Raw genomic sequence first — 25,016 nt, 5'->3', positions numbered from 1 at the left:
TTGAGATTGGAGAATATGGCTCCACTTGTAGTTAATTTTCTGCAGTATCCTAACAAGCCAAGCTCTCCTTCACCAACAAATTGCATAAAAGATGATAAATCACGAAAATGAGGGTTTGCTCTTAATGAAGGGTCAATTGGATAGAGACGCCCATTAACCTAAAGATTTGCATTTTTCTCCTTAGCTATCCTATGAGCTTGGACAGATTGTGCATCAGTAGGATGGGTTTTTTTAGAGCTGCCATACTCTTTAGGAATACGAATGTGTAAAACAACCTTCCGTTTTCTAGCTTCACAAGGGGCTACACACACAGCTTGCAAAGGCTCCATAGCTAAGAAGAGGAAGAAGCTAAAGCAGAGAGATCCTTAGAGAGAGAGAGAGAGAGAGAAAGAGAGTGAGTGAGAGAGACTGTTAAAACTTTGCTGTTGGAGGTTTAACACAAATCCATTTTTCTAAGTAGAAAATGATATTTTTGATATACAAATATACTAACATGGATTTTTTCATCAATAAATTACATTGATGAGAAAAAAATCTTAAAAAAATTTGAAGTCCCCACAATTTCAAGATCTCATGGATGTAGTGCTTCGTGATAGTAAAATATGTTTATGAGGTTGTGGGGACGTGACATTCAGCTATGTATTGGCTCCTTAGACAAGCTTGTGACGTGAACCTTGAATTACAAGCTTTTTGGAGGGAAAAAAAATATTTTCATCATACATATTAGTTGGGTGGTGTTTTTTCACCTCAAACGTTAAAAAAAGGAAAATTAAAAAAAATTCACTTTTTTGGGACCCACCTAAATATGAGAATATTTTGCTAATGTGGAAGGGAGATATGGTGGGAGTTAATGGAGGAAGGAGATTTCAAATTGACAAGAAAGATTCAATTTGTAGAGAGTGAAGATAAAAAATTCAAAAAGTAAGAGAGAAAGTATGAGAAAAGTCAAAAAGTAAGAGAGTATGAGAATATTTCCTTTAAAAAGTGAAACTAGGGGGTATGGCTGATGTGGCAAGGCAAAAAATAGGTGTCATCATAGCCTTTGTCTCCCTTAAGCCCAACGTTTAAAGCTCTAATCCCTTAAAATTAGGAATCCTTAGGAGGCCCTTTTTGGGTCCAAAAAATTCCTAATGTGGATCTTCACATTTTCCATTCAATCCAGGTGGTTCGAGGATCATTTCTTTGGAGTCTACATGGTTTGGGTTTCTCTTTTATTTAGGTGAATGTGATTGTATGCATTACTTCATCTTCGGCAGGGGACATTCGTACCTCATCATCGACAGGAGTCCTTTATCTTTTCCATTTGGCTTGGGGGTCATGAGATTCATGTATTGGTATTGGTGCTTTATGATGGTGACACTTGGTCATGTATTTGGTTCATTGTATATAGCCTTTTATTTTTGTTTTGTACACGACCACCCTTTGATTTTGAAGGATGAAATCATTATAGGAGGGGATGGTTTGTAATGAAGTAGATTTGGTTTCACATGCATGGGGCCTAGGAACTTGGGCTTAGGGTCATTTATATGTGCACTTTTGGGGGGCCTTGTGCTATATTAAGCATAGGGCTCATAGGCATTGTACCTTTTCATAACCATCATAATACAAGTCAATTACTCTCTTCTCTCTCTAAACCTAGGCTAATCGTCTTAATATAGGTTAATCTAAGGATAATTAGGTTAATACAAGGCTAATCTAGATGCTCCTTTCTTTCAAGAATGAAAGTCTTTTTCTAGTTAAATATGTTCCTTGGTTAGCAAGACCATTAAATCTTATGTTTTCTAAAGAATGTTTCTAATCCTAGCTTTGGAAAATCTAGTTGAAAGCTAAGTTGTTGGTTTTCAACTTTGAAAAGTCTTAAAACTCTAAAATTTCCAAAGTAAAATTAGAATTTATCCTTGAAAGCATGATTTATTTTGTAGCAAATGATGTTAAGCTCCAAGAAGCTCTGAATATTATGCATCTTTTGAAACTAAGTCTTTTATTACTACTAGATTTCTACAATCTCTTAGTACTTATGAGAAATCCATTTCTCGATTGAACTCTTCATAATAGCCCTTGCTTGAGTAACATTTTGAGGGGACGTACATGAGCTTGAATCACCTATAAAATAAAAAGCATATAAGTAAGTTATTGAGATAATGCCATGATATAAAGCGTCATGCAAATAAAACAATATTTAAAACTTTCCATAAACTTTAACTCATGATCTTAAAGGACATTGGAAAATTATCATTATTATTTATGATAACTTATACTATGGTCACCTTATAACTGTTTGGAAACCAAAACTCTTATCTGATTGCTCTACTATCCAAGGAAATCATTTTATCCTTATTCAAATTACACACTTCATAATATACATAAAAATGTATAGAGAAAGTGTTTTTAACTTTTACTTTTTAATCTCATAAAAAAATTGAATGAGATGTTCTAATGAAATAATTAAATTAAACACTAAATATGTATTTTATTTTTTTAAATATGTCTTCTTGGCAGCTTGGTGGGATGTGACTCTCTCATACTAGTGTAAACAATGTGGACTACTGTTATGATAAGTTCTTGTTTACGAAAATATGGTATCACATGATTATTTAAACTATTCTTTTTTATAACTAGCTCAGTACTCTTTCCCTTTTATAACTACGGAACGTAGGTGAGATAAGAATGTGAAAAAAAGTAACATCTAGGTTATCCTTGGATTAACCTAATTAGTTTGGATTATGGAAAGCTTGAGAGATTATCACTAAGGACAATGGAAAGTAAAGTGTAATGATAGTCCAAAGACTTCAAATGGTTCAAAAGGTATATCAAAGGTGCAGTAGTCCTAGAGCACATGCCTTTTATATTCCCAAGGCCCATGTACCCTAATCCCACATGTAATTGATCCTAAGCCTATGTTCCTAGGCCTATCCCATGTGCATGTGCATCCTAAAAAAACTTTGTTACATAATGCAAATAAGCATATCACATGATTATTTAAATGATTTTTCTTTTATAACTAAATCGCTCTTTTAAAAAGACACGTGTATGTCTAGAATAATTAAGGCATATCTTAAATAGGCAAAATCTAAGTGTGTAAAAACATTGTCAAAGAAAAATTGTATTATAAATCATGATCAAGCTTACAATCAAATTACTCATATTATTGTGATATCAGAGTTTACATACATGCATTTTACACATCCTTTGTATTTTATGGAAGATAAGAAAACACTGGTAGTTTGTATTTTAAGGACAATAAGAAAGTGCTTGCACTTTAAATAAAAATGTTCTCTATATTTGAAAGACAATAAGTAAGGACTTGTACTATAAATAAAATTTCAACTCACCAATGAGGTGATCACCCAAGTGGTGAAGATTTTGGCCTAGGACTAGGTCCTAGGTTCAAAACCCCACAAGGTGCTTCCTTAGGTATATCGCCTACCTATGGGTAGATAAAATAAGCCCACCTCATGTGCCTAACGCACCTACTATGGGTAGTTAAAAATAGTAACTACTACGAAAGGATCTTGGGCCTAAGGCTAGTCAGATATTAAAAAAAAAACAACTGAAGAACTGCACTTAAAAGACCATGTGTGGCTATCTATATCATGAAATCCCCACTTTTGATAACATTTAAAATATATGAATATCCTTCTTATAATTTAAAACATGCCATACATTACATATTGATTAAGTTTTACCTAAAATACCCTAACAATATATATTGAAAGTTTAGCATGCGTGTTATGTTCATCATACACATACAATTACACACAACATGATGTTAAAAAAACATAACATACTTACCTCTTTGATTTTTTTAAAAGAAAATTAAATCTTTTCACTATCTCTCATTTGTAGCTAAATTTTTGAAGTTGTGATGTTTTTAGGTTTTAGAAATGAAGTTATGATTTTTTTTTACGTTTTAAAAATTGAATCCTTGTAGACCTACTGTGTTTTTCTAAACTAGAAATTTCGAAGGATTGAATTTTTTTAATGAGATTTTAAAGTTTAGAAATTTTACCTTTTCATACATTGCAAAAAAATGAAGTGCTTGAATGTTTGGAAATTTTATTAGCTTCTAAAGTGCTTGAATGTTTATCCTTTCTACCTTTCTATAACTTTCATCCTTTTGTTTATCATTTTTATGTGTAAATTAACGTATACATTTTCTATTTCATATTTGAATGATAACTTCAATTATGAATACCTTTATGTGAGTAATAAGAGGCCAAAATATGTTATTTTATAAAACATAAAAGGCCTCTATTTACACTATAATCATAATAAATAGAATTATTTAATTTGATTATAGAACTATATAATATAATTTAAAAAACTTGAAAAGTTAATTAAAATCCTAGGTTTGATATTTGAAATCCAATGATGTTGACAAGTGAATGCTTATTGATTCTAATTGGTATATTTAGATGCATAAAATAATGTGAATTTAAACGAGACTTGAATATTAAAATTTACCCCTTTTTATATTGAACCATTTGAAGCGCTAGTTTGATTATCTACTCAAGGCCCTTAGAATACTTAAAATCTATTAATAGACTTGATACAAATACCTATCACATTTGTTATCTACTACTTGTAAGAAATGTTTGCAATAAAAGTAACATGTGCATTCCATGTGTATGCCAAGCATGAAAACCTTAACTTGTGCACAAAGATAATTAGAAATGAAAATTAGTATCTCACGTTTTTCTTTGTGTTCTGATGGTAAGAATAATAGTCATATCATGTCGCAACTTAAGACCCTAGATTGAAATAAATATTTATGTACTAAAATTAATTTGAAACAGTTATATATATATATATACTCTAACATGTTTTTTATTTGTTAATTTATTTTTTGTTTATTTTCTTACATATTTAAAAGAAAAACAATTGTTATCTTTACATATATTACTTGTTATAATATTTTTAATCTAAATATATTTCATACAATATTATTAAGGATATGCACATTACTACAAAATATTTGATAAGAAAATAAAATTTTCTAAAAATCTATGAAGTTAATGTGGTCATTACCTTATAACTCTTCTATGTAGAAACAAAAAAGCTATAATGTAAATGATTTGGTCATTACTAAAACACTTCTATGTAGAAACTTAAAAGCTAAAAAGTGAATGTGGTCATCACTATACAAAACTTCCATGTGGAAACGAAAAAGCTATAGAGTTAATGTGGTCATTTACTGTCCATAATTTCTATGTAGAAACTTAAAACCTATAAAGTTAGTATGGTCATTGCTATCTATAACTTCTATGTAGAAACTACTCAAAATTGAACACCGTACATGTGCTACTACATTTTTTTAAAACTATTCACATTGTATTAATTGTTATTTCTTCATTACATTATATAAATTTAGTTACTATCCACTCTTCTATAATATTCAAGTCATGAACCTATTTGTATATTGAAATTGAAAATTAGCAAATGATATAAAAACATATTTTTTATCAATGCATGTGTTGTGTTGTGTTTCATATTTCTTCATTTATATATAGGTAAATGTGTTATTTGTACTTTATATGTATGAATGTTTATGTTAATGTGTATCTATGTGTGTGCTTATGTGAATTGGCATGAGTGTGTGTATGTGTGTGTATGGGGGGGGTGTGTATGCATATATACATGTGTGCATGTTTTTCCTTGCTTACATGTATGCCTATGTGCATGTGCATGTGCATGCACACACACACACACATGCACATGCTTACATGTATGCCTATGTGCATGTGCATGTGTGCATGTTTTTCCTTGCTTACATGTATGCCTATGTGCATGTGCATGTGCATGCACACACACACACATGCACATGCTTATGTGTATGTGTGTGCTTACATGCATTCCTATATACATGTGTGTGTGTGTGTGCACAAGTTTACATGTGCATGTGCATGTGAATGTGCCTCTACATGTGTGTGTGCACGTGCATGTGTAAGTGTGTGTGCACATGTGTACGTGCGCCTGCATGTGTGTGTGCTTGTGCTTGTGCATGTGAGTGTGCCCATGCATGTGTCTGCATCATGTGCATATGGGTGTGCATGTGTATGCACATGTGTGTACATGTTCATGTGTGCATATGTGTGTGTGTGCATGCACATGTGTGAGTGTGCATGTGTGTATCCGTGTGCATGTGCATGTGTGTGCACATTTTCATGGGTTGGCACATATGCATGTGCATGTGCATGGGCATGGGTGGGCACATAGTCTTGTGCCCACCCACATGTAGATATTCATGTACATGGGCATGGGTGAGCACATAGTCATGTACCCAGCCATATACACATATTCATCTGCATGAAGATGGGCACATAGTCATGTGACCACCCACAATCATGCCCCCACCCATGCCTACGCACATATTCATGTTCATGTGGGTGCGTATATACCTGTGTGAGTGTGTATGTGTGTACATCTGTGCATGGGTGGGCACGCATGTGCATGGGTGCATATTAATGGGTCGACACATTACATAGCTATGCATGTATTGGGATGGAGATAGAGAGAGAGAGAGAGAGAGAGAGAAGGATGGTTTAAACTTACCTCCTTGTAAATAAGGTTGGCATCCATTTATATCAACACAATGGGCACAGTTCTCACAAGTGATTAAGATGCTTGTCTCTATAGCACAAAATATTAAGGATAAATAAGTGTACATAGACTTTTAATTATAACAAGAAAGACTCTATATCACAAAATACTAAGGATGAATAAAAGTGTATGGAGTTTTAATAATCAAGAAAGTTTGAATAATTTTCTTACCACTTGGTGCTGAAGTTTGTTTAGAAGCATGTCGATAAGGATCTTGCGAGCCATTCAAAAATAGAATCTTCGAACCTATTGTTGCAAAATGGTAAACACCATTTGTATTTTCCTCAATATGTGAATATCCAATATAGTTAAGATTAATATGAGTTTGACCTAGTATAAAAAATATACAAGATAACTATTGTATTTTTTTAAATAATGACTATATTAAAAACATTAATGAACTAATCTAATATTTAACACGAGTTTTACTTGCTTAAATTACTATTATATTCAGTCTTATGTTTACATATGATTTTAGAAAAAAGTTTTTTTATGTTTTTATATTTCTTTTATAATAAATAAATAAAAGGCATTTTAAGGTAATTAGAAAATTCATGAGAAATTTCCTAAAGTATTCTATAGTGAATTGTTTTCTTTACAAGTTGTATATATTTATGGAGATTCCATAATCTCATTTTTGAGATTCTAAAAAACATGTCAAAATTACAAATAATGTAAGAAAAATGAGAAATGTTTTTACACCTACACCTAGGATCTTTGTGTTTCCTTGTTTATGAGACATATACGTGTGTAAATCTATCAAGATCTAGACTATGGATTTCACTATGACAATCTAGCGTGCTTTTTCCATTCTATCTCTTTTTCGTTTGGCAAAACATATTCCTCAATGTTCTATAAAGTTTATTGTAAAACACTTACAAAAGTACACTCAACATCATGATAGAAGTACTTGAAGAACTTGGAAAACACCTATGTGGTTCTATGGACGGATCTACAAATGCCCATACAAATATGGGAAAAAAAAATCCACTCCACAAGGGTATTATAAAAATTTTAAAAATTTAAAAGAGCTCAAGGAGCTTAAATCTAATCTCGCATTAGCTACCCACAAATAATATCTTTAAATCATAATCGACATCTTACTACCTAATCAAATGCAACTTATTGTACTCCTAGGGTATAAAAACTTTTAGAACTAGGGGCTTGTGCTATTGTGGTATTGCTTTTGTGATATTCTTCTTACCCTAATCTTCCCATAATTATAGGATTAGAATGCAAAGTTAAAATCCTTAAAAAAACAAATAACCAATTTTGAATGTAATTTTGACCTTTTAGAACACCCAAATGTGCATATGCATGACTGCCTGCTATAACAAGGGAAGACCAATAAGAGAATGAATGGAGAAAAATACTAGAAAGAAAGGAGAAGGAAAAAGGAAGTTTGAAGATACAACACTATGACAAGGAGATTATAAAGTTAAAGAACTAAATCAAGGGAATACCAATAAGAGAATGGATGGAAAAAGATACCAAAAGCACATGAGAAGGAAAAAGGAAGCATGTAGACACAACACTATGATAAGGAGATTATCAAGTTTAAGAAATATTCCCCTAAATCAAGGGTCCACATGACAATAGGTAAGTAAAAGGTCCCCCAAGGAGGCATTGACATAAGAGTTAAAGCAACTCAAGGAGGAACCACAAAGAATTTTAAGCAACAAAGAAGTAAAACATGGAGAACTTCAAGAAACAAAAAAGGAAATCATAAAATATATTCTCGTAAATGCCACCAAAACTAAGGTCCAAGCAAAGCAAACAAAGAAGGAAATCAGACAAGAGCTTCTCAAATGCCACCAAAACTAAGGTCCAAGCAAAGCAAACAAAGAAGGAAATCAGACAAGAGCTTCTCAAATGCCACCAAAACTACGATCCAAAAAAACACTGCTAGGATGAAGAAAGAGATCAAGGCCACATCCTGACAAGACTGCAAAATGAGTGGAGGTAACTTAGAAAAAAATTGGCTCACAACACAAACACAATCATGATGACCTTTGAAGACAAAAACACAAGGAACTTCCACCACACATTACATGTGTAAGTCACCAGCCAGCTCTCGAAAGAAAGATGATGAGACCTTGTGGAAATAAGTGGAACCCTATTCACAGACATTTGGTGTCTAGGGGGGGTAAGGACCTTAATAAGGAGAGGCCTTTTCTCTTTAATAACAAGAGAACTTATTAAGGAGAGGCCTTTTCTCTTTAAATTTAATGATACAGAAACCCTTAACTTTCCTCCAAGAGAGGGTGATGATTTCATCCATGAAGATCCGTTTACTTGATGATCTCATCCCCTTGTAAGTAGAGCAGCATAAATGTTCAATTATGCAAGTTATGAACGTAAAAAAGTTTTCAAATTAAAATAATATACAATATAAAAAGTAAAAATAAATATAAATTTATATCATATAATAATAATAACAAATGTATACTAAAAGCTAATTGGTAGAAAATGTAAACATTTTTTAAAATAGACCCCTTCTTGAAAAGTAGTGTATTTTTACATACAATCAAATTTAGCAAAACGGCCCATGTTGTAGGGTTGTATACCGACACCGACACTATTCCCTTATTTTTAAGTATAAACTCAACTATATTCTGGCAAGAGACTAGAAAGTTACAGGCACTGCAAGTTGTAGGCCTGTACCTACATATAGGGAGCCATGACATGCTAAGACAAGCAAACGTCTACAGAGAGTATCAATTTCTTTTATTGTTTTTCTTGTATGGTTTAATTATTTCATGTGAGAGAGTGAGAGAGAGAGAGAGAGAGTGAGAGAGAGAGAGAGAGAGAGAGAGAGAGAGAGAGAGAGAGAGAGAGAGAACTCTATTAAACATGGTTTTTCAGAATTGCAGGTTCCTTGGATGAAGCTCTCCTTTCTTTCTAAATTCTCTTTTTTCTCCTTCCTTTCTATATTATCTTTTCTCCCCCGATGAGATGATGTATCCTCTCTATGAAAGAGATTGATTGTATCAAATTACTTCATATGTTTATAAATCATTAAAATGCTCATGTGTGAGACCGGGTCTCACACATGGGGAAATTTTGTACCCAATATGGTGTTTATGTGTCTATGCTATATTTTCTTACAAATTATTATTTGAAGTGACAATTTGATTATTTTGAATTCAATTTGTTCCACTACACAACATGGACTCCCCATTATGTGCTCTCATATGGCATAATATCATCTACATTTATCTAGCTCTTACTAGACATCATATAGATAAGACATTTATACAGGTATTACTAGACTTCATATAGATAAGACATGAATATATGCAATGAATATTTTTTTAATGCTTTTATCCTATATACTTGGGAAGGTTTCATGAGAGGTTGAGCTCTCTCCAATAGATGCAATACAATTGCATCGTTTGTCTAGATCTCACTAGACTTCATCAAGATGAGACATGAATATCACAATGCCTTATTCCTACAAACTTGGGATGGTTTCACTGCTAGATTGAGCTCTCTACATAGATACATATCCCATGGTATGATGATCATCATAGGTCAACTAAGGGTTTCATCGCATCACAAGATACTCAAAAGAAAGGGCGTCCCATGAGACATGGGCATGTATGTAGTAGCAAATGGGAGATTAATTTTCATGAGAATTACATACTTAGATGCATAAGCTAATATGAGATAAGTGGATGCACCATTATCTCTATAGGGAGGGGTTTAGGCCTTTTCCTAGGGGTAAAACATTTCAAATATTAGAGATGCTTCAGTTATATCTATTGGACCTAAGGCACCATATAAAGCATTGTCTCTCCAAAAGGCAGTCATGCTTGTTAGTATTCATGCAATGTAAGTTGTTTTAAGTTCCATATATCTTCTTTTAGATACCCCTACCCTTGTGTCCCTTCAAGTAAATCTTGGACTCCCTATTCTATGCTCTCCTATGGCATAATATCATTCATCTACATTTATTTAGGTCTTACTAGACTTCATATAGATAAGACATGAATATTCGCAGTAAAGATTTCTAGAATGCTTTTGTCCTATATAGACTTGGAAATGTTTCACTATGAGAGGTTGAGCTCTCTCCACATACGCAAAACAACTACATCATTTGTCTAGATCTCACTAGACTTAATCAAGATGAGACATGAATATCCTAATGCGTTCTTTCGACAAACTTGGAATGGTTTCACTGGATAGATTGAGCTCTTCACATAGGTACATATCCCATGGTATGAGGATCGTCATAGGTCATGTAAGGGTGTCATCACATAATGAGATACTCAAAGGTAATCCCATGAGACATAGATATGTATGTAGTAGTAAATGGGAGATTAATTGTCAGGAGAATTACATACTTAGATGCATAAGTTAATATGATATACATGGATGGATAATTTTATATGAGATACATGGATGCACCATTATCTCTATAGGGAGGGGTTCAAGCCCTTTCCCATGGGTAAAACATTACAAAGGTCAGAGATTCTTCACTTATATCTATTGGACCTGAGGCACCATAAAGACATTCTATTGAGGTAGTAGCCTAAGATGGAAGGTACGATATAGAAATTTGCCATTGAATTCTTTGGTCCCACCAGATCTCTAGCCAACATTCATCCTATAGGATCTATGAGAATACATGGACTAGGACCCATAGAAGATTAAATTTCAAAATGTTTCTATCTTTAAAGAAGTTTTAAAAAGTAGAGAAGTAAATACCTGCAATTTTAGTTGCACCATAATATATATCAGTGACGTCTACAGGTGGTGAAGTTCCATTCCCAAATACATTTGCACAAAGGTCCAGATAATATCTTTAAGAAAAAAAGTAGGACATGAAAATCTCTCTCTCTCTCTCTCTCTACTCATACATGTATACACACAAGTCCACATGCATGTGTTTGAACACAAACACACACATACACATGCATGCATGTATCACAATTTCACATGCACACACCCCACACACACACAAGTGCATGTGTATGGACACCAGCATTAATATAGTTTCTCATGGTGTTTTTAAGACAAAACAAGAAGCAACATAGTATTACCAACCCCAAGCACCATTCATATGCCTATACATGTGCATGTGCATGCACATATATATGTGTACATGTACGCTTGTGCATGCACATGTGCGTGTGTGTGTGTGCACAAGCATGTGTATGTGCATGTGCATGTATGTGCGTGTGTGCTTGTGCATGTGCATGTATGTGCATGTGTGCTTGTGCATGGGCATGTTGTGCTTGTGCTTGTTCATGTGGTTATGAATATGCATGAGTGGGTGTTTTTTATAATCTATATGATGTGTCACTTCTCTCTAGGACACAAGGTGCACCCCATACCTACCACCCATTGAAGGCATTTTATGTTGGAAGGTGTAGATATATCATGGATATGATGAAGGGCGCAAGAGAGTGAAGATTGTATTAGTACCCCATCTGTAGTGAAAGTGTGAAAGTTCAAAGGAAAAGCTAGATACTTTGGGCAAAAAGGTCTAATAAGGCAAAATGGATCTTTAACTATTCATGATAGCCCCTCGCATAGCCCATAAAAAGTATGCACCTCGAATGGGATAGTCACTATGGTTTTTAGACTCATCATTGGCATTGACATTGTTTTGGACATGGTATTATAGCATTGAGCTACTCCTCTCTATGCTTCATGAATTCAAGGGGATAATAAAAGGCATAAATATTATGTGAAGCAAGTGTGAAGGATATGCTACTTATACTAAATGTGGTGAAATTGTGGAAGTTGAAAAGCTATAAAAAGTCCAAGGGCACCATCCCTCACATATTCATTTTCCCCAAGCTTGTTCTTTTGGAAAGAAAGGACGGTTGGGCAAAGTGGGACCCTATCTAGTCATGCTACCCCCTTCATTTTTTCCCATGAAAGTTTTTGATAAAAATATGGAAGAGATAGCTTCAAAAGATAAACACATGAGTTTGTTAATTTGCCCAAAATGATGATTCATAAAAGAGTAAGACTGTGACCCCAATAATTGGAGCACTAGAAATCATAGAAGTATGGTGAATTATAATGTCCCATTTTATAGATTTAAAGGGCGATTCAACATAGAAAACTAAAGTAAAATAGAAAGCGGTGTCAGGTGGCATCAACTTTAAATGTTGACATTAGTGTTTGTGTGTGTTACAATCTTTTATTGGGGTCAACCACAAGACTAAAAGATTGTGTACATGCATAAGTGGTCAACCATAAGTGGGTGGTAGAAATCTCATACTAGTTTTTAGGAAGCTAAAATATATAGTCTTGATTAAATTTTGTCCCTTTTATCAAACTATGTAAGTTAAATAGCGAGGAATTAGTAAACTAGTCTTAAATAATATGTTCTATCATACTTGATTTAGCTCCTTCTTTAATCATGCATGTCATAGATCATGAAATATATATGCTATTTCATGATCTATGACATAGATCATGAAATATATATGTTACTTCGACCACAACTATAACATTGTGTACATGCATAAGTGGTCAAGCATAAGTGGGTGGTAGAAATCTCGTATTATTTTTTAGGAAGCTCAAATATATATTCTTGATTAAATTTTGTCCCTTTTATTAAACTATATAAGTGAAATAGTGAGGAATTAGTAAACTAATCTTAAATAACATTTTCTATCATACTTGATATAGCTCCTACTTTAATTAATCGTGCATCTCATAGATCATGAAATGTAAGTGGGTAATATCACGTACAGTACGCATTAGAATAAGTAAAAAGATTTATCTTACTGTAGATTAAGTGGACGCATAAAGATATTATTTTTTGATGCTGCTGTAATAAAATAACCGACTTCCGAGCATTGTTGGTAAGTCCATTGCCGCCCTAAAACAAACACCACATGAATAGATGCTTTTAGCATGTTAGTGTAGTTTCATCATTATTTCACAAAAATTGCTTTTTAGATATTTAAGGTGAGAAATTTGACTTCTTTTTATGTGATTTGAAAACCACCTTTGAGGTTTTTATCACTACTAATACCATTTATTAAATTATATTCTTTTATTATTGTGCTTTAATATGAAAGAAAAAGACTCTCAAGTTTTATTTTTAATCCATGTTAAAGTTAATTCAAAATATTGTGAGTAACATCTCACATCTTCGCATGCATCCATTTACACTTCAATCCAGGGCTTCGAGCAATATATCCGTTGTTCTTCGAGCAATATATCCGTTGTTCTAGCGTAGGTGAAGAGAGAAAAGATCATTATTATCCGTTGTGTTGCCAGATTTATTGTATCTCATGTGCGTTTGGAAGCATGGAGCGCACACAGGAGGGCTACACTGTGGAGCACGGCTGGCTCGGGAGATCTTGGGCTGGTCGATGGGGTGAATCTATTGGGTAGACTAGCATGGACACGTGGGCAAACTACTAGATTTGGTTCAGTTGGCTAGGGTTGACTACCTTCTACCTAGGGTCCCATAGTTGGCTAGGGTTGACTACCTTGTTCCATTACAAGTTGCCCCCAAGGTCTTGTATTCACTATAAAATGAATTCAATTACAACTGAAAGTCCACCAACTGAAAAGTAAGTGCATATAGAAGATCATTGTAATTGCTTGATACATGTTGTGTTGATCTTGTTGCATCTATTTTACTGCCTATTTTCTAACAAACAACCCAAAAAATTTGCAAAACCATCTATTGAGAATATAGAACTACCTGCCTACAATCGCTTGCCATTTGATTTTACTGGAAAGTTGTCGTGTCATCTGGAAAGAAGAACTAAAATTGCAATAATGTGCATCTTTGTGCACTTTGGGTCATCCTTGAATATGTGAAACATGTGCTTCAAAGATAACATAAAATAATATGGATCCTCCTAAACCATAACCAAGTGTGCATGACATAAAGATTATAGTTAGTTAGTCTGTGTCAAATTAGATCCTCCTAAACCATAATGAAGTGTGCACAACATAAATATTATAGTTAGTTAGTCTATGTCAAATTAGAAATGTATCATATGGATTCTCTTGAGTTAGCCTAATGTCAAATTAAAGCTTTTTAAATCCATCTCAACGCTATTAGCAAAAGATATGTCTAAGGTTAAGGCCACAATCTTAGGAATATGTTGCTTAAATATGGATTCTCCTCATAAGAAGAATCCATTTTTTTTAATGGTCTTGTCAAGGAGACCATAAAAAATGACTTCAATGAGTTAAATTATATGCAATAATGAAACATGAAGGCTCAACAATTTGTTTCTAACAAGTAGCGCACTCCCTTTCCAAAAGACACTAGTTTTGGAGGCTAAAATTAATTTTAAAAACAAACAAAACTCCTAAAAGGATACTTAAACAAAGTGAACTAGAAAGATTTGAAATCTCTTTAAAAGTAACTTTAAAAAAGCACGTTTTTTAATCTAGATACTTCATCAAATGAATTCCTTGGTTCTAGTTATATTTTTGCTCGACAACTAATTCACACAAACTTGTTACTTAAATAAATGATACTTTATATTAATACCTAGTATATATGACCCAAGCTAATAAATAGTCTCTTAAGGGAACTAAAAATTACTTGATTACCAAAACATGTTCTATAATATTACAGCTAAGAAATATAGGTGATGCTACTCTTTGCCTCTATTATTCATTAAATATGTATATTATATTCAGACTCCCTTGGTTTAATACCTTATAAGGTCCAAGTTCTAGACAAATGATAAAGTAACTTCACTTTCAAAAACCTTAGAGCATTAAGTTTGTAGCTAATAATACTAAATTAGTGGTTGCAAGGAAACTAAATCTAAGCTAGCATCATAGTATATTGTGTCTCCTAATGCTAAATTAGTGTTTGCAAGAATAGTAAACCTAAACTAGCATCATAGTATATACAAACATACTAGTATTTAATGCTTGGTTCTTGCCTAAGACTGAGGCTTTATTTATTCCAAAAGAACCCCTCCATATCATTTTACATGCAAAGCATTATTTCTTCCAAAAAAACCCAAGATATTGAAAATATGGCCCATAACTTTGTTGTTCTTTTCTATGAATTTAGGTTCTAACAATACTGACAATGTGTAAAACAATAATAAGGAAATGGTTTGACTAACCAACAACTATTTTTAAAACAAATCTTTTGGTTTGGACAGCCACACCTATTTTGTTAACAAATGCTTAGAGAGAAGAAAAACTAAGAGGGGGGGGGATATGTAACTTCGGATCAGTTTCGATGAGTTAAACATCAAGATGTAAAAATTAAAATAGATAGTGGAAAAAAGAAAATTAATATATAGTATTCGAAAAGGAAAAAAATAGTTAGATTTTATCTTTTGTAAATTTTAAGAACTGTTCTAATAAGCTAGTTTTGTTTTTTAATAAGTCTCTTTGTTTAAGTATTCATAAAAAATTTGCATTTCAAACCATCAAGGTAAAATGAACAATATTAAGAGAGTTTTAATGCTGAAAAAAATGGAGGCGTTATTTGTTTCCTAAGATAAGTAGTTATACAAGGGAAGTGTTTTCTAGTTATTATTCACAGTCTTAGGAGAGATTAAATGCAAAAAAGGGAGGGGTTACCTAATTAACACAAGTAATTAGATAAGAGAGGGATTGTCTTAATACAAAACAAGTAATTAGATAAGAGAGGGATTATCTTAATACAAAACAAGGAATTCAATAAGGGAGGGTTTAACTAAATACTAGACAAGTAATTGGATAAATCAGGGGTTATCTAAATATTAAAAAGTGAAAACAAAAAGATAAATGGAATACAATACTTTATGAAGACTTTATAAGTAAACCAAAAACTCTAAATGGAATAAATAAAAAAACCAAAAGATAAATGGAATAAAATACTTTATGAAGATTTTTTTTAATAAAACAAAAACTCTAAATGAAAATTGATACATACCAACATCAACCTTAGGGTCTACATTCTTGTAGATTTCTTGGCTAAAATAACTTGTATCTCCTCCTGTCATTGCATTTATCACTTCCACATATGCTTCCTAAAATATTTACAAAAAGATATTTATTTTCTTGAATCACTTCAATAAAAAAATTTAAATCAGGATGTCATTTTTACTTTTTATGATGTATAAATCATTTATCAATAATTCCACATAAATGTTTGATATTCTCATAATCATGGTTTTTGCATAAACAATTATATAAAAAAGAGTTTTTTATTTAATGAAAAATAGCTTAACATTGAAAAAGTATGGTGCTAAGATAATATTAAAAAATGACCTAGCCCTTTTTTATAGCATGGCTCTAAGACAAAAGAAATATGTTTCAAGAAACCTATTTTCCATGGTGTATCTTCCTAATAAAAGCAAAATTTTTGTTATAAATTTCACCGAAGAAACTAGAAAATGACCAAGCCCTTCAAAAAGTTATGATATAAAAACATATCATTGGTAGAACTAGTTTCACATTTATAGTTTTCAGTTTCAAAATGTGAGGTTATGATTTTTAGTTCTAAAATGTGAGGTTATAACGGATGTCTATCCATATGTACACCTAAGCAAAAAAGATTTGGCCTTCAAATAGTCATACTTTTTGGTGGAAATCTAAAGGTATATATTTAGTTAGTTATGTAGATTTTCAAGTATATTTTCTATTCCAATTTAGAAGCTAGCCTTAAATCCCTCTAGTGGCTTACTTAAGTACACCTATAATTATTTATAATACAAGTTTCACAATCACAAAGGGCTTCTCAGTATGTATGCTTTACAACATCTTTTTACAAATATGGTTGATGCTAGAAATGGTACCTCACTTTCTATATGTTCTAAAGCTTCAATTAGAAGAAACGAACATCTCCATTTCAAAAGGTCTTAAACTTGTAGGAATTTATAAAGTCTTTACAGTAAAGTTGAATTGTGGCCTAAGCTTAACTTTTATCAACAAGTAAATGTTTTTGAAAGTTTTACCTATAATAACACATTCATTCAACAACAAGTACCGTATTGAACAACATAGAAAAATTAAATTTTAGGTATATCACTTGTATAGGAACAAGGTTTATATTTTCATCCACATAATTCATTACTTTTTAGGAAACAAATATTGGACAAGATACAAAAATTAAAATTTAGGTGTATCACTTGTGCAATAAGAAGATTTTGCATTGTCATGAACATAATTTATTACTTTTTTGGAAAACAATATTGACATCTTTAAGCTATTATGGACTTTAATTATGCTAGAATATAAAACATGAAAAAAGATTACACTCTAGCCAATATGTGCAAGTGTGTCTTTGCATGCATGTGCATTTTTACCTTCATGTGTATATGCATCTTTGGGTGCATGTGCATTAGTGTAGGCATGCTTGTATATGCACATACATATACATGCATCTACATATTTGCATTCATGTGCATTTGTGTGGGCATGCATGCATGAAAATGCATTTATGTAGATGTGTGATTACACCATGTGTGTACATGTGTGTTTGCGCATGCACACATAGTGAAACATTTATGTATAGTTACAATGATCTATATACTATTGCATAGTGTAATAGTGATGTATGGTTATAATGATCTCTATACATTATAAACTATTGATTTCATAATGATCTCTTTTAGGCATCGTACTTACCAAAGTGTCAGTTCCATTGCTAATTGCTTCCAAGATGGGTGTACAGGGAGTGATTGGATCTCCATATTGAACCTGTATATGTATACCAAATTACTCTTCTTATAATTGTTGATAGGTAGCAATATGGATTAACATAATTAAAACTTGTTAAGAAAATTAATAACAAATATAATCTTACATTAGCAATATGGATCAACATAATTAAAACTTATTAAGAAAATTAATAACAAATGTAATCTTACATTTATGCTAATTTTGTATATATAATTTAAAAAAATGCTCAGTACCTCTCAAAGTTATACCTTATTTTTTGACATAAATTATGCTACAAATTGAATGGTTAAAACCCTTGATCTATGCTTGTGTGCATCCCATGGTGTTACCATTTGTGCTTAAGCCTTCTAAGGGCTAGCATTTATTTTAAAAAAAGAATGATTTCAATATCAAGAGAAGATATAATAGGAAAATATTAAATAACTTTGAATATATTTTGTATCTATAGATATTTTTGTTCGATTTAAATTTAAAAAATATTCTTATAGATAAATTTTAAAAATCATCCATGAAGAATATGTTTAAAAAATGCCAAATGTATTGGCAAATTCGTTTCACATATACCAACTTTTATTGTACATATTCTTCATCTATTTACTTTTTAATTTGCATCTTAGAGGTACAAACATCTTATTAATTTTTTAAAAATTTCTCACATGTATTAGAAAATTCGTTTCACATGTACTAGCTTTTATTGTACATTTTTCCCATCTATTTACTTTTCATTTGCATCTCAAAGGTACAAACATCTTATTAATTTTTTATAACTTTCTCATTAAGTTGTTTTTTTAATTTATGAAAATCTACAAACTTGTGACATTATGTGTTCAACTTTACAATACTCTGCTCTCTCTCTCTCTCTCTCTCTCTCTCTCTCTCTCCCTCCCTCCCTCCCTCCCTCCCTCTCTCTTCTCTCTCTCTCTCCCTCTATCTTCTCAAACCCCCCCTCTCTCTCTCTCTCTCTCTCTCTCTCTCTCTCTCTCTCTCTCTCTCTCTCTCTCTCCCCTCTCTCTACTTATAGAAATTAAGCCGTAAATGGTGTATCAATAGATAAAAGGACCTTTTGTCTTACTTGAAATAGGAACCATATTTTTATCAAAGTCCAATCATATCCATTGTAATACAAAAATACAAACTACTTTAGATTATTTCACTAATAAGTTTTCTTTGGTTACTCATGCAGAGGAAGCTCTTACACTTGAAGTCAAATGTGAATGTATTATGTACTCTCTATTTCACTCCTTCATTTTACAAAGGGTTTGTTTTAGAAAAGTGTTTACCCAACAAAATGATGTATGATTGCTAATAAGAAATAAGTTTCATGAAAATGTTATTTATGCTAGTAAATATTTGACCTAGTTCTCTATCTAAGGGATAATTAATTTGGAATATTGTTAGTGCTCTCATTCTTCAATTTCATAAGTTTAGTTTTCATTAATTAACTAAAGGTTATTTGATTTTCTTTCCTTTTCAAAAACATAACTATTCACTTTGATTATATCCTTAAAGAAATATTCATCTTGACTATTTTTTTAAAGAGATATCCATTTTTCTTATCTTTTAAAAAATAAAATCTCCACTTTTAAAGAATTGTCCACTTAAAAAAGAAGAAGATATTTTCTTGTCTTTTTTAGATATATGATACACCACAACCCTTACTAATAGTAACATAAACATTGAAAGTTAATTATTTTGATTAAAAAAATAAAATAAATAATGGAAGAGCTCTTACGTAGCCAGCAGGGAAAATTCCCATGAGACCTGCAAAGTCACCATCATTTAACTGCAAAATATATTTCATCTATTAATGAGAAATTCATGTAATCTCCTCTCTCTCTCTCTCTCTCTCTCAAGTTATGTAAGTTATAGGTGTTTCCACTAGCTAGCACGTGTGTGTTCTCAAGTACATGCATGCATGTGTCTTGGAATCCCTAAATATGAATGCATTTGTGCATGCATGTGTCTTGGAATCCTTATATATATATATATATATATATATATATATATATATATTATAATGCATGAATTTCTATGCTTGCATGTGTTTTGGCTAACTGTGAACAAATGTTTATAATTCATGAATTTCTATGCGTGCACACACACACACACACACACACACACACACACACACACACACACAGAGAGAGAGAGAGAGAGAGAGAGAGAGATGTTAAATTGATTTTAATAACCAATGAACCATCTTTCTATGTTAGACTTGGAACCTGTGTAGCATTGACGAGTGACTTGATATATGTTGCATTTTTCACAAGGGCTTCATCTAAGCGCTTTGTAATGTCCTTGTAAGCAGCACCGCATTTGGGGCCTAAAGATTCTCCAAGCTACATTCAAATGTTTGTAGAATAAAGAGGCATATTTAACAATGTTGAAAAGAAAATATTAAAAAACTTTGAAAGTTTGAAAACCAATTCAATTGTCATCTCTATTCTTATGTTTGAACATACGACATTCTAATTTACCTTATTTAAAAAGATATAGCTTTACCATCACCATAATGTGATCGTATACCTCCACTTTTGCAACACACAAACTTGGGTACATTTGCACTTGCACAGATAATTTGAACCACTCACACAATGTGCTTGTACATCTCCACTTTTGTAGCACATGCACTTGGGTACGTGTGTGCCACATCGCACACGCGCACATGTACTGATACTAGGATTTTTTTCACTTGAATTTTCATTAAATTGATGTTATGATCATGACAACATTGTAAATTCATGCTGCTATGGAGCTTGTATTAAATGAGCATCATCATATAGAATAATTAAATCATCTACTATTTTCTTAGGATAAAATTAGTTTAATAGATGGTCATATTTTAAGAGTGATTTTTTGCTTTTCTTAGAGTCAAGGTTTTGTATAAATAATGGTTGTCCCCGTCTCATAATTTAAGAAGGAGTCATTAAGAATATGTTATTCCTCTCTTTCTCTTATCATTAGTCGTGCTTTTAAGCAGCACACGTTGAGGCATTATGTCCAGAAAAAAGGAGCCCTCACAACACACATTTCTTGTACGTGTGCACATACACACGCACACATATGCATATACTGGCATGCACACACACACACACACACACACACACATAGATAGATAGATAGAGAGAAAGAGAGAGAATGACAGTTAGGCAATCAAGCATACTGTATTTCTAGCATATTGACAATACTAATACTATGGTTCACCTATGGAAAAGAAATATTTATTTAGGAACATAATTCAAATTCTAATACAGACCTATAACTTTCTATTTTATTACCTGTATATCATATGCTTGATAGTTTTCAATAGTGTTCACAACACCAGAGCTTGAAATGCTTCCCCGCACGAGATGTGGAAACTTAACTCTAAACCAAGCACTGAGTGCACCTGAATATGAACCACCCAAGACTATCCAAGCATTCTCAAAATTTTTTGATAAATTATAACGCTTGATAATTTGTTCCTGAAATTTCCATTTAAAAAAAACATATTATTATAGTAGCAAAATCATTACTTTTGTATACAAAAAGGATCATAAAAGCTTTTTATGTAGTAATCACGGTTGGTAATATGAAAATTTTTATAAGTCATATCAAATGTAGTTATTATATCATGGAAGTCTATATACATAGATGCATTGACGTTAAAATAGTTAATATACAATCTTATTCAAAAGACATAACACAACTCTGTAGATCATATATAATCAATTAATTTTGATTTAGAGAAACCATTTTGTAGTGTCTAGAAGAAATTAAAATTTTCTTAATTAACACATTAACCATAGAAATCATGTTGTAGTGTCTATAAGAAGTAACAATTTTCTTAATTAACACATGGAACCATAGAAAGGTGAGCTTCTAATGACCATTTTTGCACTTTAAAAAAAATTATGACTTGAGATTCCAATTTAGAGTTGAGTTTCCTTTGCATCATTCACTATAAATCGTCTTCCAACAAATTTTACAATAATGATTTGGAAAAATCTATAAAAATCAAACTTTAGGACTATATGTTATGTAGTTGTTGAAAATTGATATGAGAGGAATATACATGTAACATAACACTTTGATTTTTAAAAACATTACTTATAATAATGCTAAAATGATCATTTTTGTTTAATTTGTTAAGTTAAATAAATTTTACATTGATAAATAATATGATGTTGTGCTTTTATCTTTCTTATCATAATTGTTTTAGACTCTTTTTAACATAAAGTTTCGAAAGGTTGTAATGAGATTGTCAAATGACTACATAAAATAATGTTGTTATTGCATTTCTAATGCATTTTTTACTTCAATGATGAGGTATCTTTCTTATGAAATCTTTTACCTATAGTTCATTCCTTATCAATTCTCTCTCACAACAATAAAATACCTTTCTCATCAAATTCCTTACCTATTGTTCATTTTTTAAGAAGAATTTTTAAAAAAAGCATATTTAAATAAGTAAGACTAGGAGACACTTTGTGATGGCACCACTTAATGAAAAAAAGAGTGCTTGATACCTTGAAATGATTCATACCTGATAATAGCTACGAAACGTGGCAAGGTCAAAGAGAGCTTGCTTTGAGCTCAGATACTTAAGGTTTTCTAATTGTAGGTCTGGAGTTGGAATGCTTTCTCCATAATAGCGATGCTCTAGTGTGACACAAGCAGCCTTCACACCTTGCGCCAAAACCTATAATAAGAAGAAAAATATAGTAAGCAACTTTCACATCTAGTGCTAAAACATATAGTAATAACAATATAATAATTTCCTTATCCCATGTTACAATAACTCATAAAGAAACCTTTGAGAAGATATTTATGTGCTCACACTTGTGCATATAAATATGAGAGAGAGAGAGAGAGACGAAGAGATCATTTGTATGTCATGTGCATTAAGAATGATGTTATCTGAAGGAATGGTGGCTCAATGAGACACTTTGTTGATTGTGGTATTGATTCAGCTTGAAATTCCATACTGTAGCATTTTTTACTTTTTATAGACATACATGTATGCATCCATATATGCCTAAATGCATGCTTTCATAAAAGCATATGTAGGTATTTGCACAACATGTAGGTATAGAAAATGCATTGGTACAACTCCACTTCGTCTTTATGCAACTATTTAGAATTTGGCTCAATTTCATGCGAAGTGGATTATTCTATGCTAGATTAATATCATATATACATATTCATCTAGGAAGAGATTGTGGTTTAAAAAATCACATGATATAACCAATTCAAAATTAAAAAATATATGGAAGTATTCTACCCGCTTGTAGTATTTTAAATGACTTTAATAAGGATGAATAGATGGGTGTGTGATCACCAACAAGAGCTAAGATGGGAGAGGAAGGGAGAGGAGAAACATTTGGTCTTATCTCCCTTTAACTTCTGGGATCACACACCCAACACATTGCTCCAACATTGTGGCTTCCTTTAACTTCTGGGTAAGCACCTAACGAACTTAAGGTCTAGGTTTTCATCATATAATGGAGGCCTTGGGAGCCCTTTCTTCATTTTAACTTCATGGTAAGCACCTAATGAAGGTCTAGGTTTTAGGTCTTCCTTTTCATGTAATAGAGCCCTTGGGAGCCCCACTCGATAACGATGGTGTGGCAGATTTGGGAAGCAAGCGTACAAGTATGATTGTACAAATGAATAAACCTGTCCTTTTTAGCATAGTAACACATGCATACACATAAGTGTTTCTTGTTTGACACTAGGCTACATATAAATATGTAGTTAGGCATAGATGGAAGGCTGAAGAGCCTTGTGTACAAATCGGTTTATATACTGACCAGGTAGTAGTCGTCGTCTATCCCTCCACATGCGGACTCTCCACAGATCAGCAAGAATATAGGACCTTGAGGGTCAACGAAATAGTCAAGAAACTCATAATAACGCTGTTGGAACGTTCGTGTGTCCTGTGATCATAATGAAGGTCACCCAATGAATTAGTTATTTTGTGTGTGCGCGCGCGTGTGTGACTGAGAGAGAGAGAGAGAGAAAGAGCACCTGAGGGTTGAAGTGATCCACAGTTTGATTCATCCAGAGAGGGGCACTACTTGCAGAAGCTACTGTCTTTTGAGATAGCTTGCTATGAAGCCGTCTAATGTGGTTGTGCAAGAGACTCTCTGAAGTGGGCATGTGCGCAACCAGAAGACAACACGTGACAGCTACCACGAGCGCAAATCGCCCGCAGCACCTCCTCCATGAGAGTGGCAACCTAGGAGAAGATGATGAAGCCATTACTATTACTAGTGCGAGCTGCTGCAGCGATACGACTTGCAGCTGCTGGTAATGGTGGCCTATACATCGCGCTTAAATAATCACCTATATTAAACCGAATATTAGCATCAACCACAAGAAAAAGAACGCCTTGAGACCGGCCGCGGCCCGCGGCCTTGTCACTATGCGTATCTCCTTTAAAAGTTTATGCAATAGGGTGTGAAGAGTGGGGGATATTGATGGCCTGCAAACTTGCCGGCCGTGAAGATGCATTTATGAGGGAGTGGCCCATTCATGACTTGTGTCTAGTCCTTTTGGGCATATGATGGTGTTCATTGTTGGGTTGGAACTTGGAATTGCTCCTATTCACACTAATGGAGCTTTTGTATCTTAGGTTTGATTCACATGTTCACATCAGCTCAAGAGGTGTAAGTATCTAATCTTTACTTCCTATTACCATTTCTATTAATTTTTATGAAAAAGCTTGAAATCTTTTTTTTTTAATAGTTAAAACAGAGGAATATTTTTTTAAAAAAAAGTGAGGTTACAAGTCCCCATGAGGAAGG

The 25,016-nt window shown here is 32.7% G+C and overlaps 1 protein-coding gene across 1 annotated transcript; it reads right to left on the bottom strand.

The window, feature by feature from the left end:
* Positions 1-1,871: 1,871 nt before the first annotated feature.
* On the bottom strand, positions 1,872-24,532 carry LOC147609618 (putative serine protease EDA2). The gene is made up of 13 exons (XM_086787656.1): positions 24,238-24,532; positions 24,021-24,146; positions 22,754-22,909; positions 21,507-21,692; positions 20,451-20,567; positions 19,961-20,011; positions 18,175-18,246; positions 16,478-16,574; positions 13,351-13,444; positions 11,311-11,405; positions 6,772-6,846; positions 6,553-6,630; positions 1,872-2,103 (listed from the first exon to the last, which is right to left on the bottom strand). The coding sequence occupies exons 1-13, from the start codon at positions 24,469-24,471 to the stop codon at positions 2,009-2,011; spliced, it is 1,476 nt and encodes a 491-aa protein (XP_086643782.1). The 5' UTR covers positions 24,472-24,532; the 3' UTR covers positions 1,872-2,008.
* Positions 24,533-25,016: the final 484 nt, after the last annotated feature.

This window comes from Cibotium barometz, chromosome 51 (assembly GCF_041138505.1).
Source record: "Cibotium barometz isolate CiBa-2024 chromosome 51, ASM4113850v1, whole genome shotgun sequence".
NCBI lineage: Eukaryota > Viridiplantae > Streptophyta > Polypodiopsida > Cyatheales > Cibotiaceae > Cibotium > Cibotium barometz.
Note: the sequence above shows the minus strand (reverse complement) of the source record. Positions and strands in the feature narration are given on the sequence as shown.